Source organism: Chrysochloris asiatica, unplaced genomic scaffold (genome assembly GCF_000296735.1).
Source record: "Chrysochloris asiatica unplaced genomic scaffold, ChrAsi1.0 scaffold00412, whole genome shotgun sequence".
In the NCBI taxonomy this organism is placed as follows: domain Eukaryota; kingdom Metazoa; phylum Chordata; class Mammalia; order Afrosoricida; family Chrysochloridae; genus Chrysochloris; species Chrysochloris asiatica.
In genome coordinates this window covers 1,191,476-1,209,502 of record NW_006408930.1, presented here as the reverse complement: position 1 = coordinate 1,209,502, position 18,027 = coordinate 1,191,476, and the positions used below count along the sequence as shown (strand labels likewise).

The window sequence follows — 18,027 nt, the reverse complement described above, 5'->3', positions numbered from 1 at the left end:
TTTTTTTTTTTTTTTTAACTTTTTATTATGATCAGTTTTCCATTCAACAATTCCTACACATTTTGCTTTTGATTACAATTCCTTCACAGGTCATTGATTACAATTTTCATAATGTAATATCACTTAGTCCCTTTCCGCCTTGTGTTTCCCATTTCCTTTATTCCTCCTTTCCTCACTCGTCTGAATTTTGCCCTTGTCCTTTTTATCTCAAAAGGTTGATAATTCTAAGGTCTTAGGCTGGGTTTTCTAGAGAAGCAAAACCAGTGAAACTTACATATGTTAAGAGAGGTTTATATCAACTCACCTCTCACAACTATAGAGGTGAGAGTCCCAAGTCTGGGTTAGAAGAACCAAGATCAGCAGGTCCAGCAGGCAGACAGGTTCGGCAAGCAGGCAGGCTGCTGATGTCTCCCCAGGACCAGCAGGTAATAGAGCAGGTCACTGGCTCAAATCCAAAGAACCAGAAGTTGAAGGATGAGTCAGATGCAAGATCCAGACCCAGCAGAAAGTAAACGAGATTTGCCTGAGAGTCTAGCATATTGGAAGCAGATCACACCCCCAAGGAGACATCTTCATAGCCAAACATCATAGAGTCCATTACGTTGTATTAGATCTCACTATGGGGATAACTACATCTCAACTGCCAAACCACCAAGAATCCTCGCTCAGTCAGTTTGACACAAATCCTTGACTATCACAGAGCACCTCACTATTGTAGACATGTCTGTTATTTGGGGGTGAATTCAGCTCCAGACCTGAAGTTTGACCAAGGACCGTAGTCTTGGTGATTTTCAAATCATTTTCTTTCGATGGTGGCTTTCATTTACTGGAATATTTTTTATCATAAAGCAGTACCTGGTCATATAATGGATAAAACATAGAATTACATGAATAGATAAAATATAGAATTATATAAAATTGTGTGCTTTATGAGTGCAATGTATAACAACTGCAAAAGCTTACCTTTCTTGAGGTAGTTCTTACTGGCAGTTTGCACATCTAGACAGCTAGACTTCTATGCAAATAAAAAATGTATAGTTTTTAAATAGAAATAAGATGATGCTTCCTACGTATTCCGCTACTGGCTCTCTTCTACCGTGGTGTTGTCTCTGCTACCTGAGACTTTACAGTGTTTCCTGTCATCACCGTACCCCTCCTGGGTACTTTCAGGGCAAGCGGTTGATGAGAAACTCCCCTTTAGCAATGTACTGCTTGTAAAGCAGGACTACTAGGACCTGTCTCCTAGGAGCTATCATTCATCAGCTGTGCAGGGAGCCATCACTGAGCCAGGTGTTGCATGTGGTGGTGAGCAGGGCCTGTGGAGCCCTTCCTCAGTGCCGGCAACCTAGTGGAGGTGGCCCACTGCAGAAAGACTGCGTTGCTGCAGTGGAGTGCTGTTCTCAGAGACATGCAACCTATTCAGGGACCCTCTCTGAGTCAGGTCAGGAAGGTCTCCCTGAAGAGGTCATTCTTCTGAGGAATGAGTTGCCAAGGTTGAAAGGGGGAAAGCGCCAAATACTCCATTTTAGGAGCATTGAGATGTGATGGGAGAGGACCTTTGAGAGGGGTTCTCAGAAGATGGGTTCTCAGCCCTCTCTCCTCTGGTCTCTAAGTTTATAAAGGTATGTTTTATTTAGTTATATCTTACATTCTGTCATACTGGCTCAAACTCCTTAAAGATAAGTTGTATTGGAAGGAAATATTAGTTTTAACAAATAGGGTAAAGCAAATAAAAATATTTCTTACTGTTGATATATATTTTAGTCAACATGTTGTGAACACCACAGTTTTTGTTTTTGTAAGCATTCGTCTTTTATTTATTTTTAAGTATTTTAGGATTTTCAAATTAATGAAATACTCATATGTGTGATATAAATTTGAACATCTGTGTCTCTAAACTGCATTCCTGTAGAAGAACTGCTAGGTTTGTTGAGTAGTCTTACAGGCTTTTTCTGTACATACTTGTAATGTGTTGTTGTTGTTAAGTGTTGTCCAGTCAGTTCCAACTCCTAGTGACCCAATATAGGATTTCTGAGGAGTGATTGGTGGGTATGAACCGGTGTTAATCCTACAGCATCACACCAGGATGCTACATACTCTAACATGTACATGCACAGACGCACATGCATTTTTTTTTTTAAAGCAGTTATGGGGTCATACTTTATGTGGTTGTTCTGCTGATTGTTTTTCTACTAAGTAACCTCTCAGGATTGTTCTTCAAGGATTTTCTCTGCATATTAGGATGTAGGCATGTATAGATGTAGACCCAAAGTGGCATATTATATGCATGGTTCTACCAATTGCTTTTTCAAATGATCATCTTAGAGACATTTAGCTCTACCTCTTTCTGTTAGTGGCTGCATTCAGTCTGCAGTTTGCCCACTGTGTTCCAGGCCCATGATGGAGGGTCTGTGGTTTACTTAGTCATGTCTCTGCTGATCATTTTCTACGTTTTACTGTAATAAGTGAGGATGCAGTAAATATATCCTTGAGCCTGTGCTTTTTGCCTATGCTGGGTTTTCTAAAGGAAGATCCCCAACAGATGGATTAATACAGTGACTGCAACAATGGGCTCAAGTCAAGTGAAGTAATAATTGTGAGGCTGGCACAGGACTGAGCAGTGTTTAGTTCCGTTGTATGTAGAGTTGCTATGAGTTGGAGCTGATTTGGTTGCACCTGACAAGAGCATTAAATTTTCTAGATTCCTAGTATATGGACCATGTCAGAGACACTTGGATTTTAAATTTTGATGAATACCAGCAAATTCTTTTTTAGAGGTAGTTCCAAATTATTTTCCTACCGGCAACATGAAATTATTTGTTAACCACGCTTGTTCCATTCCTGGGGCATATCATTTTAATGATTTTTGTTCATCAGACTACTCTATAAATTTAGTCTTGCAAGGTGAAGAAGGTGCTTGCTGCTTTCTTGGCCTGTCCAAATATCAGGCTGGCTAACTTCTTGAATCTCTTGGAGAAACAGAGACTTTCCTTAAGTGGGAATCTTGGTGCTTCCTCCCCAGTCCCCACTCCCAAGTCTGTGTGTTTACTTGGAAGCTTGATGGGATCTGGTGGGACCCTTATGCCCCCCGGGCTTGGCTATAGCCACCCTAATACTTCTGTGATCACTCGCACTGCCTTGTCCCATTGTGTCTCATGTTTCATGTCATTTTTTTTATAGGTAGCAACTGGAAAGTGGAAGCAGATAAGTAAATACTGCCCCCTCGATCTCTACTCAGGGTAAGAAAATGCTGCTTGTCTGACTCCTTGTGCGAGGCTCTCTAGTGATGGGGGTGATAGTGTGTGAAGGCCCCTTGCAGGTCTTTCCACCAGTGTCTCAGATAGTCCAGGCTCTGCTTTCATGCTCACAGACTGAGGCCATTGCCAACTGACTGGTTTTCTCCTTGAAATCCAAATCATGACTGGATTTGTCTTCTGGTAATACCCCAAACCAGTTGGATCTAAGCCCTTGCCCTTTTCCCATCTGGAACATCAGAATTCAGTTGTTTAAGCCTTTGCTCTCTCACACCTCTGGATAGGTGAAAACTCCCGCAGTAATGTTAGCCTGGCTGCAGGTGGCTCCTGTTGCCTTGGGCAAGTGTCTCTTCAGGCTCACATGCAGCAGCCAGTGTCCAGTGGCTGAGCAAAGTCCCAGAGACCCTTCCACAGACCTCCCTGACGTCCTTAGTGCACTTCCTCTAAACACACAGCAGAAATCTTCAAAGGACGATTTGAACTGCTTTTGAATTATATCAATAATACTTTCCCCTTTTAGAAATAAACAAAGAATGCACTTTGCCTTGAAAAGTTTGTTACAGGAAGCACAGAACAACTTAAAGATATTCAAGGTAAGAGTTGCTTCTATTTTATGGCAGTTTCTTGGGGGTGGAGTCCAGTGGATACCTTTGACCTTGTCCTAGGCATGGACATGTCCAGGTTCCTGCATCCTCAAGTCTGACAAGTCACCTGTGGCCTCGGGGATGATCAGGTGGACAGAGCTGTCTTAGGGATGGCTGAGGCTGTCTTAAGCCTCAATGCAGTGGCCCAGTGCTCTGCCAGCCCTGCTAATTATTGTTAGTCCAGAGCTTTGTACTTGAATCCTGCACCTCTCTCTCCTGAGAGTCCTTTTCCAGGGTGTGCACAGGTGTTTCTGCCATTGGAGCCAGTACTGGGGCTTATAGACCTGGTACCCTGGTGTGGGATTCTTGGTGAAACTCCATGGCCCTGTGTCCTCCAGGTAGAATGGTGCTCTCCAACCTGGACAAAGGGCAGCTATGTCCAGCTTCTCTCTGTCATTCTTCCTGACCAGTGTAGGTGAAATGGGCATAAGGGGATCTTGGAGGAGGGGTGGGGCAAGGTCAAGGAGGGAAAGAAGAGGGCAGCAGAGCATCCAGAGTGGGAATTAGGGCATCCACATAGAGAGGGAGTACAAAGTAAAGGAGTGAGAGCAAGGGGTGAGAAGGCGAGGGAATGAAAGTAAGAGGTAGAGGGGAGCAGGTGTGCGGAGAGGGTTGGAGGCTGCACAAGGCCTGGAGATGACTGTGGCTCTGGCTCAGCCTAAGAGAGCCCACAGTGGGTGCATGTTCCCTCGATTTACCATCTCCTTGCCTCCTCTTCATCAACTCCACTTATGTCTACAATGACATGAAGCATAAGTGATCATTTGTGAAAGGTTGAGGCTTCCTCCAGTGGTGGAGGTCCTCAGAGACAAGCCCATTCTGGAGTACGAATTGGGGAGGGCTGTTGCCTGCTCCTGTTGCCATTGAGGTCCCAGAGCCATCTGCAGAAACAGGACTGTCACATGGGATCCACCTTTTAACGCCATTGCTATAAGTCTGGCATGATTAATGTTGTAGAGGAGATTTTGTCCTTCTATTACTTGAAGGGTGCTCTGATCCAGAGTTCTGCTTAGAGATTAAAAGTAGGAGTGGCGGCCAGTCCCTGATTGCCTTCATCCTCGTTTTCTTAGAAACCCTGGGTCCTGATCCTGGGTTAAGTGGGGTGATGGCAGATCCTGAATTACCTACCCCTTGGTCTTGCCCTGGAACCTGGTCATGGAGGGGTGGCCATTCTCCTTTGAGAGAGAGAATGGCTTTGAAGAGCCCAACTTGTCAGCTAAGTACAAAACTCCAAGCTAGACAAACTTTCCTGTAAAGGTTCAGAGCCTACACAGCATTTTGCTCTTGGTGTTTTTGTTTTCACTTGTGACTTGAGTGAAGCTTTACAGAACAGAGCATTCAACAATTCATACACTTCGTCATATCTTTACAGTGATTGCATCCCTTCCATATACCATCAATTAACAGTATTTGCCTATATTCCCTTTGTCTTCCACTACCTTCATTTTTCCTATGACAACCTCTTCTTGCTGTATTGTCTTCCCATCCCTCAAATTAGCATATGTTGACCCTTTACCAAGTGAATAATTTTCTCTCCCTTTCTACTCCTGGTAATCATCAGTGGACTGTTTTGTGTTTTATTTAGCAAGATAACCTTTTCATTTTGTAACAGTGGTCTCATACAATGTTTGTCCTTTAGTGGTTGACTAATTTCACTCAGTATCATGTCCTTCAGGTTCATCCATGTTAATGAGGTCTTTTACAGATTTGTCATTGTTCTTCAGTGTTGCATAATATTCCATTGTGTGTATGTACCGAAGTTTGTATCCATTCTGCTACTCTTTGTCTCTTGACTGGTGCATTTAATCCATTCACAATTTATGTTAATTGTCGATAGGTGTGAATTGATTGCTGTCATTTTTGCTGTGTGTGTGTTGCTTTGTTTTGTATTGTTGCTGGTTTCATTGTTTCACATAAATTTCTGTGCTGAGATTGTTTTGTTTGTGGGTTTTCTTTTCATTTCCTTAATTGCTGTTATTTTAATGTTTACTAAATCTTTCTGATTTTCCTCTTTTTTATTTTGATGTAAAGGTATATTAATTTTCTATGAGGTTATCCTATAATTTATTAATTTTCTCCATGTTTAAAACTCTGTTACCTCCCCCCCCACCCCGTCGCAAAAAAAGTCTGTTTTATCTTGAAATCTACTTGATACCTCACCATTTAGAAATTCTGTATCTACACTGTTTCCTCTTTGTGCTTTGTAGTTGACTTCGTTGTAAACGGTATCTCTTGTTCCCTGTTTTCAGTCTTGTAGGTTTGTTTTGCTTTAAATACTGCAATATACGGATTGAGTTCTGGGTGGTATTCTCATGTATGTTAATCTCAGGTTGTTGTCTTCTGTTGTTGGTTCTCGTGCAAAACACCCCTTAGTATTTTTCTATAGTTGGTCTGAATATTACAAATTCCTTAAATTTCTGTTTATCTGAAAATGTCCTAGATTCACTGTCTCATTTTAAGGACAGCTTTGCTGGGTATATGGTTATTTGTTAGCAACTTTTTTCTTCCAGAGTTTTGTGTATGTCATCCCATTGCCTTCTTGTCTGCCTGCTTTCTGCAGAGAAATCAGAGTTTAATCTTAGTGGTTCTCCTTAATAGTTAACGTTTCATTTTTCCTGAGCTGCTCTCAGAATTTTTCCTTGTCTTTGATTTTTTTAATTTAATTATGCTATGTCTCTGTGATTTTCTTTTGGGGTCTGTCTTGTTTGGAGTTTATTCAGCTTCTTGAATGGTTACCTTCTCGTCTTTCATTATGTTAGGGACTCTAATTCTTTTTCAGATTGTTCTTCTAGTTTACTAGTATTGAGATGTTTACCTTCAAGGTCACTAGTTGGGCTTCCTTTGATTCAAATCTGTTTGTTCCCTTGCTCTTCCCATGTAGTGTCCATTTTTGTGATCTTATCATTAATTTTCTGAAGTTCTATGTGCAAATTTTATGTTGTTTCAGAATTTGCATTTATGTTGTCTATTCTTATATAGTGTTTACCTAAATTCTTCTAAAGTTTTTTTCTGTGTTGTTCTTGTTTTCCTTGATCTTTCTGTCAATTTTTTTAAGGTATCTAAGTATCAAGCTCTGGTAGTGTAGTGGTTATGAATCGGGCTGCGAACCTTAAGGTCAGCGGTTCGAAACTACCAGCCGCTCCGCGGGAGAAAGATGAAGCTTTCTACTCCCGTAAGGATTTACACCCTCGGAAACCCTGTACAGGGTCGCTATGGGTCAGAACCGACTTGATGGCACTTAACAACAACAACAACAACAAGTATCATTTAAAAAATCATTTCTTGGACATTTCATTACCTTTTCTTTCTCAGAAACATTTTCTGCCTCTGCATCTGGTTCATGTGTTGGAGCCACTCTCTCTTATTTCTTCATGTGAGCTAAAATCTTCTGTTGTCTCCAAGACATTGTGGTGTCATTGTGCTTATATTTAATTGATGGTTTTATTTTAGTGTGTTCTTAGGCTCTCACCAGCTGTCTCCTGGTGAGTTTGATTAGAGAATGGAAATATATGCATCATTTTCTGTTAGCTGTTCATACAGCTCAGTTTAGGATGGGTTTGACTGTGTTGTTGAGCAGGTGGTATAGGAGCTGGTAGTGGGTGGAGATACAAAGGATACAGTTGTGACTGAGCTGTGTGGGCATAGTTGCTCTCTTCTGTCAGGTAGAGCAAGTGGAGAAAACACACAGGAAAACAAAACAGAACAAACAGACAAGCAAACAACCGTGAAAACAGAACATAACAAAGGAGATACAAATGGGCAGCAATAAGAGAAAAACGGATATAATAACTAAAAAGAGAAAAGAGGGACAGAAAAATAGAGCTGTAAGAGAAAAAATAAAAGGAAGAGAAAAAAGCAGAGGGACGATGAAAAGAAAAAGACTAGAAAGTAGTAAAGAAAAATCAAAAGGAAAAGGAGATAAGGTTGGAAATGAGAAACAGAAGAAAAGAGAAAAAAACAAAAGTGGAGATTAAAAGGGTAAACATCACAAGAAGGGAAAGAGAGGAAGGAGGAGAAGAAAGAATAAACAAACCAAAGCAATGATAAAACAAAAGGAAAAACAAACAAAAAACCAGTACAGATGTTGGATCCAGAGAGGTAAAAACTCTTTGGGTAGGGGAGGGATGTGACATGTTTTCCTGCCCTAGATGGAGTGTCTATAGGCCTAGGTGTTATCTGTATTTAGGGCACCCAGTCTGGAAGTCCTGGTGTGGCGCTGTGAGTTAATGCACTAGACTGCAAAGCCGTTTAAACCGCAAGGTCGGCAGTTCAAGCTCACCAGCTGCTCCTCAGAGACCCTATACAGGGTCGCTATGGGTCGGAACTGACTCAATGGCACGTCACAACAATCTGGAAGTAGAGTCCTGGTGTGGCGCTGTGGGTTAATGCACTGGACTGCAAAGTCTGCTTGAACCACAAGATCAGCGGTTCAAGCTCACAAGCTGCTCCTCAGAAACCCCTATCCAGGGTCCCTATGGGTCGGAACTGACTCGATAGCACCTAACAACAACAATCTGGAAGTAGATTGACTAAGTGAAGTCATTGTTCGAGTGAGATAGGCAGCTTAGCCCTGAGACCCCTGAAATAGAGCACAGCAGGAACACCCTGGACTCACCCCAATGGTGGGGAACAGTTGTCCTGATGGCACTAAGCAGTCTCTTTCATGACACTGCTGTGTCATGGTGGGCTCCCCGCTGGGAACCACCATTCTCACACAGCTGTCAGTCTGCTCTGTGTGAGGTTCAGCTTTTTACTTCCCCTACCTGCCAGGCTCTGAGGGGTCACTCAGTGTGCTCTGTGTCCTCCATGGGGCTAGGCTCACTACTTCCAGCCATACTTTGTTGTGGACCCAGGGGGCTGCTGCCATGCCCGCCCCCCTATCCCCAGCTTTGCCATGCTACTGTCCCAGGTGCTCTGCCTCAGGAGGACTTGCTTTTCCTTCGTTTGCTTTCAAATAATCCTCATGCTTTTCTTGATGATCTCCCTGGTCTCCTCTGAGCTGTAGCCAGTGCTTGTGCTGGTTGTGTCCCCTCTCATAGGGACTCTCAGGGCTGCTGAATCCCAGGCCATGATCAGGGACAGTGCTTTCTCCATACTTCCTGTTGGAGTGGATTGATCCATATTGTCTACTGCTGCAGTATAAATAATCCCAAGTTTAGCAGCTTCAAACAACAAATATTTACTTGCCATTTGTATAGCCAGGCTTAGGAACTGCTTGGCTGGTTGAAGTCCAGGGACTCGTGACACCACTTCCATTTGGAGGCTCCCAAACAAAGAGGCTGCTCAGTGTGGGAATTCTCAGCAGAGGCACAGCACAGCCAAGATGGAGCAGTGTCTTAGATGACTTAGTCTGGTGACCTACATGCTGTTCCTTCCGCCGTCTGATGTGGGTTCTTAGACAAGCCTGGTACTGTGTGGAGGGGACTAAAGCTGTGACAAGTGACCTCCCTCACTCTGGATTCTCGACCCAGCACTGTTGGAGTACCATTTGGCTGTGGGGGGCAGCTTGACCCAGCCTGATGGCAAGAGGAGAGGCCTCTGGAGCCCCTTTGTGCATGTTGGAGGGGCTGGCTCGGGCAGAAATCTGTGTGGCATTGAGTCCAGAGTCTCCATTGGTGAATCACCACAAGGTGGCACAGAGAAGAGTGCTTTCTCAGGATAAGAACGCTCACCCTTGCCCTGGCTTAACCTGTATTTTACTTGTGCTATTAAATAACCAGCTTGGCTGTTTTGTGTGATGGTTGCTTGTGTGCACTGAGGATCTGCTTACCATTTCAGAAATGAGAGAAATGTATTAATGTATTGCAGGCCAGGGTGCACATCTGCACATCTTGAGAACTTTTCTCCTGCTGTACATCCTAAAGGAGTTGTCTCTTGGCCTTACTCCTGGACAGTTCTCCCCGTAGAGGCCAGGAGTGGAAGGGTGAAAGCTCCATGCGGGGCCATACTGAAAATGCACTGTGGGTCACACCTGCTGGTGCAGAGATGAAAGTGCCTCTCTTGGTGCCTTTAGGAGCTGACATTTCCCTGTCTCTTTTCCCCCAACTGAAGAATGGTGAATTAATCTATGGAGGCAAAGAAGCGCGGGACTGTGTGGCTGACTGGAGCGAACTTGCGCACCATCTGAAGCCTTTCTTCTTCCCTTCCAACGGGCTGGCCAGCGGGCCACACTGCACCAGGGCTGTGATCCAGGAGCTGGTTCATGTCCTCACACAGGTGCTACTGAGTGGCACCGACAAGAACCGACCAAGTGTCTGGAGAGCTATGCCCACCACACAGGGCCCACAAGCCTGCGAAGCCAGCCCCTTCAGCAGGCAGCTGCGCTTTCAAGGTAGGCCCCATCTCTGAGTGGATGGTCGTGGGGTGGTGGCGGCATTGAGAGTGAGTTCTTCAATGCTCTAGGGAGGGGGTGCTGGCCCTAGGTCCCAGTGAGTCTCCACAGAACTTGTCCCAAGTCTGATGTGTTTTTTTCAGAGCAGCCTCTTTGCCACTTGTGTCCACATTGGGCTGCTTCCTCCTTGCTGACTTTGATCTGGTTTATAAATTGCAGGATGTATTTGGCACCATGGGGTAAGCACTGGACTGCTAACCGCAAGGTTGGTTGTTTAAACCCACTAGCTAGTTGCTCCTTGGAAACCCTATTCAGGGTTGCTATGAGTCAGAACTGACTTGACGGCACTTAACAGCAACATATATATCTATATAGTCTCTATATATTTATCAGAGTACTGGTGTGGCGTTGTAGGCTAAGCACTGGACTGCTAACTGCAATATCTGTGGTTCAAATCCACAAGCCACTCCTCAGAAACCCTATACAGCAGCGTCAGTGTGTGGCTTTTATCCCAGTGGGGCAGCTGTCACTTGGAGTCTAGCTGTGTAGCTGGATGGGCCAGCTTAAGTTTTTCCTTTGAACATTGTTGGCTCCTTGTTTGTTCTTTTTAACATCTGTCATTAGGCACTACAACTTAACATTTAGGAAGTGAGAGCCATAGCTATTTACTTATTCCTTTGGACCAACTGGGAAGACTTATGGTTCCGATTTTGTGCTAAAGATACCTGTGGTCTTGAGCCTCATCTGAGCCTGGATCTGAAGTTGAAGCATCCCGTCCACAAAAGCCTGTCCTGCATGGTCACGCCTGCCTGTGGCAGCATCTGGCATTCAGGTGTCCACTCTCTTCTTAGACATTCTGCTCACACCTTCCCTGTCCCCCTACTTCGTGCCAATTTTTCTTATCACAAGTGAATGTTTTTCGCCTTTTTACAAAAATGACACATGATCATTTCCCCACAATTTGCTAAGATCGTACCTATATTCTGGGAGCAAAATGTTTTTAATTGATAAGCGTTTCTCTGGAAGGACCTGTAAGACCCTGGTTTCTCTGCAGGTCTTTGGTGGGGGGCCTTTTCCATGAGCATGCGGCTCAGACCCATGTAAATTCTTAGGAAACCCTGGGTTCTCACTAGTGAGTAAGCACTACCACCCCCTGGTGGATTGCACCTCACAGCCCTTGTCTAGGCAAGAATCCAGGAGCAACCATGCAGCAGGTGGGCAGTTTGTCAAACAAGGTCACGTTATATTAGTTAAAACAGACCTTTTCCACTTCAAGTCACATAAATCTATATTGGTGGATGTCGTATTTCCAACTTTATTCATCTTGAAGTAGTCCACTGTGCAAAGAATGTCCTGTAGGTCTAGCACTCTCTGTGTGATTACACACAGCTCTTACTCCCCTTTTGTTCTGGGACTTGAGGGACTGAGAACACTTTGCTGTGGGGTGGGGGTGGGGGGCTCAGATGAGCCCGGGGTAGGGCCTGGTCAGCCAGAGCTGTCTGAGTTTGCATTTGGTGTGGACAGCTTGGTGGTTTCCCTAAAATTGTTGTTGTTGTTGTTAAGTGCCTTCGAGTCGGAGCCGACACCTAACAATTATTGCCTGGAGTTCGTTAGTGCCCTCACAATCCTCAAAGAGTGCCTTGTACATATTAGGTGTTCCAGGTCTGCATGTTGAGTCACATTCATTTCCATATTTGTGAGTACTGGGGCAGGTCCTTGGCAAGGGTTTAATGTTAGAGGCACTGAACACCTGTAACCTGTAGCACAGCATTATTGGGCCATGGTCCATGCTTCCACCAGCCTGGTGCCCAGCACTCCTATCAGTCTGAGTTTGTGCTGTGGACTCTGCATGTGTGGTGTGCGGGGTATTATCCTGTGGCAGTGTTAATTTGCAAATTTGGGATGTCATCTTCGTCATGTGAAGCTCTGTGCATTGATTTCTGCAAACAGAATCATCTCTCTTTTACTTTCTCTCTCTCTTTTGCTTTTTTTGTGTGACTTTGCTGTTAAGTGCCAAGGAGTCTATTTTGATTCATTGTGACCCTATATAGACTGTCCAAGGCTTTATATCTTTTGCGGTAGCAGACAAATTTATTCTTTTAGAGTTTGAACTGCTAGAGTCTAAATTCAGAGTGCCGGCTCTGGGGAAATAATTAGTCTTCTTTCAGCATCTGTAGGCCCAGCATTCCTTAGAGATCTCTGTGTGTCTTGGTATTGATCTTCTCCTGGATGTAAGAGCTTTACAGTGCAGAGACCCCACGTCCACTCCTGGCTCTTTTTGCTGGTAGTAGGTCCCGTGGGCCATCTCTCAACATAAATCACAGGTGATTTGGGAGCTGGTGTGATGAATCTAAAAGGCAGTCTGAACAGGACCAGCTGATTGGGAGCTTCTGGCCTTGGATTTCACGTAGCCCCATCTGTCTGTGGGCCTCCCTGCAGCACTCAGTCACCGTGGGTGCTCAGGTAACCCCTGCAGCAGGTACTTGAAGGGTGGCTGTGCTCTGTCTTCATCATCTGGGGCATCCAGTGCTAATCCTGAGGGCAAGTTGGAGCCTGGGCCTCTGCTGCTTTGCCGCTGCCTCCCTTGGAGCACAGTTTTAATCTTTACTCTTGTTTTCTCCTGATGTTCTTGATAGGAAAAAACACCCCAGAGCACTCAGGGTTACCTAAGGGCTGTCTTCTGTACAAGACCCTCCAAGTGCAGATGTTGGACATGCTGGACATCGAGGGCCTCTACCCTCTGTACAGCCGGGTTGAACGCTACCTGCAGGAGTTTCCTGAGCAGAGGTAAGTCACCAAGCAGCTCTGAGAGTGGAATTGTGGGAGGAGATTGACAGTCAGCTTCCACCTCTGAGGTGTCCTACTGTGTCAGAGGAGAAGAAACAGGACATGTCCTCCTCGAAGGCTCCCTGTTCCTTGGGTCTGGTCCTGAATCTTAACTGGGTGTCACCATCACATTCGCAATTAATCCATTTCTAGAAAAGAAAGCACATATGTTTCCCGTGTCCCTCACTTGATTAACTCCTACCTCCCTGTAGAGGGCAGTGTTGCTCCACATACGAGAGCTGCTTGTGGCCTGAGGTTTCTGAGGTTGAAATGTTAGTGAGTGTTTACAGAGAGCCGAGCCCCTCATGAGCTGAGCTTCTGGTCTTGGGGCTTGTCTTGAATTTGAGATTACTGAGGGGTGGTGTATGCTAGGGGACATTTCTAACCCAGGAATGCTCAACTTCTAGGCCTCCTGAAGTTGCTCGTTTTGCTATGTTCTAGTTAAAACTTTTATTCTTTATCACAACTTCACTTTTAGGAAGGGGTTGTTGTGTGTTGTAAAGTCAATTCCAACTCATAGCAATCCTTTATGACAGAGGAAAACGGTCCCATAAAGTTTACTAGACTAATCTTTACTGAAGCAGACTGCCACTTTTTTTTTCCCTTGGAGCAGTGGGTGGATTTGAACTGCTGACCTTTTGATCAGCAGCTGAATGCTTAATTTAACCTTGCTGTATCACCGGGGTTCTTTGATGGGTACATTAAGTGTTCTTTCAAATTAAATGTATGGGTTTTAAATTAAACTTAAAGTTTAAGAAACCATTTTCAGGCATCTTTGTTGTCTTGTTTTCCCCTGTGTGTGGTTTTTGTGTGTGCTTTACTCATTCAGAAAAACATTACAAATAGATGGGCCTTACAATGAAGCATTTTATCAGAAGTTGCTTGATCATTCTACTGAAGATGATGGGACACTGGCCTATGCGTTAACAAAGGTAGGGCTTTTGTTAACTCTCCTGGACCACACTGGACTCTGGGCACCTGGAACTCTTAAACTTGGGGTTTCTCAGTGCCTACTCCTTACTGTTAGTATAGAAAATTGGAGATATAAAAAAAAAGTGACTAAGTCTGGAAAAGCTGAATACTATTTCATTCCAATTCTGTGACATTCTGGAAAATGCAAAACTAGAGAGACTGTGAAACAATCAATGGTTGCCTCTGGTTCAGGGAGGGGAGAGTAGGTGGAGCACAGACTTCTTTTTAAAAATAAAAAGTTTATTTATTCCCTTTTTGAGAAGGGTGGGGTAGGGGTAAGGAGTTAGGCTTAGGACTATGATGAGGTCTAGGGTAAGCCTAGGACTTCATTTAGTGTTAGGGTTATGGGCTAGGGTTAGAAGTAAGACTTGATCTAGTTTTTAGGGTTACAGTCAGGTTTATTTATTTTTTTAAATTTGTATTACTTGAATCTACTTGATTTCTTCTTCATTTGGAAGTTCTTTTTGTTGTTGTTGTTGCTACTGGTATCTCTGGTTCCCTATTTTCAGTTTTGCAATTTTGTTTTGCTTTGAAGTTTTAGGTCTGGGTTGAGTTCTTGGTGATACTGTCATGTAGGTTAGCCTAAGGTTGTTGTCTCATGCTGTTAGTTCTATGTTCAAAGAACTCCCTTTAGTATTTTTTGTAAGGTTGTTATGGTTTTTGCAAGTTCTTTTTATTTGGAAATGACCTTATTTGATAGACTTTTTGCTGGCTACGTGAGTTTTGTTTGGTAATTTTTTTCTGTCAGAGTTTTGTATATGTTATCCCATTGCCTTCTTCCTGTTTTCTATGAAAAATCAGAGTTTAGTCTTATGAATTCTCCTTTGTAGGTAACTTTTAGTTTTTCCTGAGCTGCTTTCAGAATTCTTTCCTTGACTTTGGTTTTAAAAAGTTTGATTGTAATATGTATTAGTGATTTTCTTTGTCTATTTGCCCTGTTTGGAGTTCGTTTAACTTCCTATGTTTCATGGTGTTAGGAAACTTTTCTTCTAACAACTCCTGACCAGTTTTCTCTGTTTTTGTTTGTTTGTTTCTTCCTGTTCTGGAATTCCAGTTGCCTGTAAATTATTCCTCTTTATAGTGTCCCACTTAAATCTTAGGCTTCCATTGGCATTTTAAATTATTTTTTTGATTGTTCCTCTGTTGCTGTTAAGAACCTTCAAGTTGGTCATGACTCATAGCGAACCTGTATAGGATTTCCAAATGTAAGTGTTTGTGGGAGCAGAAAGCTTCACCTTTGTCTTGCGGAGCAGCTGGTAGCTCGAACCACTGACCTTTTTTCCAATCCAGTGCTTATTCTCTAGCAAATAAATATTTAGAGATTTTTTTTCAAGCTCAGTAATTCAGCCTTCCATTGATTCAATTCTCCTTTTTTGTACTTTCAGTATACTATCATTTGTTTTTGAAGTCTTCGTTATCTAACCTATTTTCTGGCTCTTTAAATTGCTGTTGTATGACTTTCAATTTCATATTTCTTTTGTCACTTGTTCTTGCAGTGTTTTCCTTGCTTTCCTTGATCTTTCTCTCAATTCGTTGACGGTGCCTAAATAGCATTATTTTAAATTTCTTATCAAGTAGTTCTGATACCCTTTCTGTTATTATGCTTTCTGATTACATCTTTTGATCACTTGTTTGAGGCACCCTGTCCTGTTTCTTTGTGTAAGCTAAAGTTGTCTGTTTTCTCTGAGACATTGTGGTTATGTTGTATTAGTTTTAACTGGTGATGTGTGTTGTTGGTATATTCTTAGGCACTCGACACCTGTGTCTTTGTGGGTGTGAGAGAGACTGGAAGTGTGGACCCAATTCTCTGCTGTTTATGCAGAATAGTTCAGGGCGAGTTCAAACACCTACAAAAGCAGTGGGGGTACTCGTAGCATCCAACCCCCAGCAGAGTAGAGTGTGTGAAGGAAAGTGTGCCACTGGATGCTCAGTTGGCGAGGGCAGGGAAAGCCACACCCGGACTGCTAGGAGGGCATGGGACAAGGGAGCACAGTGAAACTATTCTGTATGATGTAAAAATTTAAGTTTAAAAGAAGAGGTTCACGTTTCCCCCAAATGATATGGGCAGGTTTTCTTAGGGTCAGGTGATGATATACTACTTAAACTTTTAAAGAGAATTTTCCTGAGTTTATTATGTTGTAGCCTGCTCCTGGCCTGGCCCACTCCTGCAGTCTCCATGCTGCTCCCCACAGCCTGCGCTCAAGAGCTCTAGCGCCCACCTCCTGTTCTGACAGTTACCCCAAGTTTGCTCATCTGTACTTCCTTTTAAGTGGCCTCAGAACGAAGTCGACATCACCCATCCCTTTCCTGGTACCCTTGCTCACAGTGGCCTGAGCTTCACAGCCAGTGCTTCTTGCTCTACCATGGCTGAGTGGGGGCGTGGCTTCCTACCCCAGAATTTAGGCAGAGGGGTACCCTGGGAGAATTTCTCAGGAAGCCCTATGCTTTCTGCTTCCGTGGAGGGAACTTGCAGCCACTATGAGCTTAGAGTCCTTGGTGTGGTGCTATAGAATAAACACTGGACGGCTAACCACAAAGTTGGCAGCTCAAATCTACCAGCTGCTCCTCAGAAACTCTATACAGGGTTGCTATGAGTCAGAAACGACTTGACAGCACTTAACAACAACAACAATGAACTTGAATAGGAAAAAAACTTGCATGTATACTTTAGTAGAGTCCTAGTGTGTACTGGACCAAATGTTAGGCCTGAACCAGAGGGTTGGCAGTTCAAACTCACAAGCTGCTCCTTGGAAACCTTACACAGGGTTGCTGTGAGTCGGAACTGACTTGATGTCACTCATCAACAACAACAACAACTGGAATTTCCACAGTAGAAAGAAGAGACTTTCTGCTCCCATAAAGATTTGCATTCCTGAAAACCCTATCCAGAGGGTCATTATGGCCAACTTGATGGCACCTAACAACAACTGAAATTTATCACTTCCTTCCATTACAGATATAGGTCACAACCCACTTTAGGGTCAAAGTCCTAGTGTGGCACTGTAGGATAAGCACTATCCTTGGAAACCCTATACAGGGCTGCTATGAGTCTGAAGAATGGCGTGACCTTTTAACTTGAGGGCTGTGCTAGCTCGCCAGGGTCAGAGTAAGAACTACAGCTTTTATACAGTTGGTGTTAGAAAGGGCACAGGGTATTAAAACCAGCTCTGCTGGAATGGTGGCTGTATTGGCCTCATAGAAAGAGTTGGGAAATGTTCTCTATTCTCTTTTTGGAAGAGTTTGTGAAGAATTGGTATTGCCTCTTTAAAAATTTGGTATAATTCATCCGTGAACCCCTCTGAGTATGAACATTTTTTGTGTGAATTGTTTTTTCATTACTAATTCAGTCTCTTTACTTATTATACATTTATTCTGATTGTTTATTTCTTGAGTCAGTTTTATGTATTTTTGTCTTAGGAATTTGTCCATTTCATTTATTCTGATTTATTGGTTTACAGTTGTTCATAGCTTTCCTATTCTTGAAGTATGTCATTCAAAAGTTACATCAATGAAGGTCCTTTTGTAAATTTCCTCTGTAGCTGTAATCTGGGTGTTTATACAAGGGGCTTCAAAAAAGTTGGTACAAAAATGGAATGAAAAGATAATGGAATTTTCCCATGAATTTTTGAAGACCCCTGGACTTATGGTGTGGCGCTGTAGGATCAGTAGTACTGCAAACCACAGGTCAGTAGTTCAAACCCACCAGCTGCTCCTTGGAAACCCTATACAGGGTCATTATGAGTTGGAACTGACTCAACGGCACTTAACAACAACAGTATCTTCTTTATTTTCTTGGTTGTCTCTCTCTCTCTGTCTCTTTCTCTCTCTCAATCTCTCTCTCTCTCTCTCTATATATATATATTTTTTTTTTTTTAATTAAGTGAAGATTTACAGATAAGGTCATCAGCTTTACATTCAGCAAATTATACACTTTGTTTCATCTCAATGGTTACAATTCCTTTCTTGCAACAACAGTTATCCTGCTTCTTCCCTGTGGTTC

General features: G+C 43.2%; 1 protein-coding gene across 1 annotated transcript in view; it reads left to right on the top strand.

The window, feature by feature from the left end:
* IPPK (inositol 1,3,4,5,6-pentakisphosphate 2-kinase) overlaps window positions 1-18,027 on the top strand; it is a 133,640-nt gene that overhangs the window by 89,695 nt on the left and 25,918 nt on the right. The window contains exons 7-11 of the mRNA XM_006876771.1: window positions 3,181-3,239; window positions 3,775-3,847; window positions 9,950-10,229; window positions 12,866-13,016; window positions 13,885-13,987. Of these exons, the coding sequence (XP_006876833.1) occupies window positions 3,181-3,239; window positions 3,775-3,847; window positions 9,950-10,229; window positions 12,866-13,016; window positions 13,885-13,987 (666 nt within the window). The remainder of the gene's footprint in view (window positions 1-3,180; window positions 3,240-3,774; window positions 3,848-9,949; window positions 10,230-12,865; window positions 13,017-13,884; window positions 13,988-18,027) is intronic.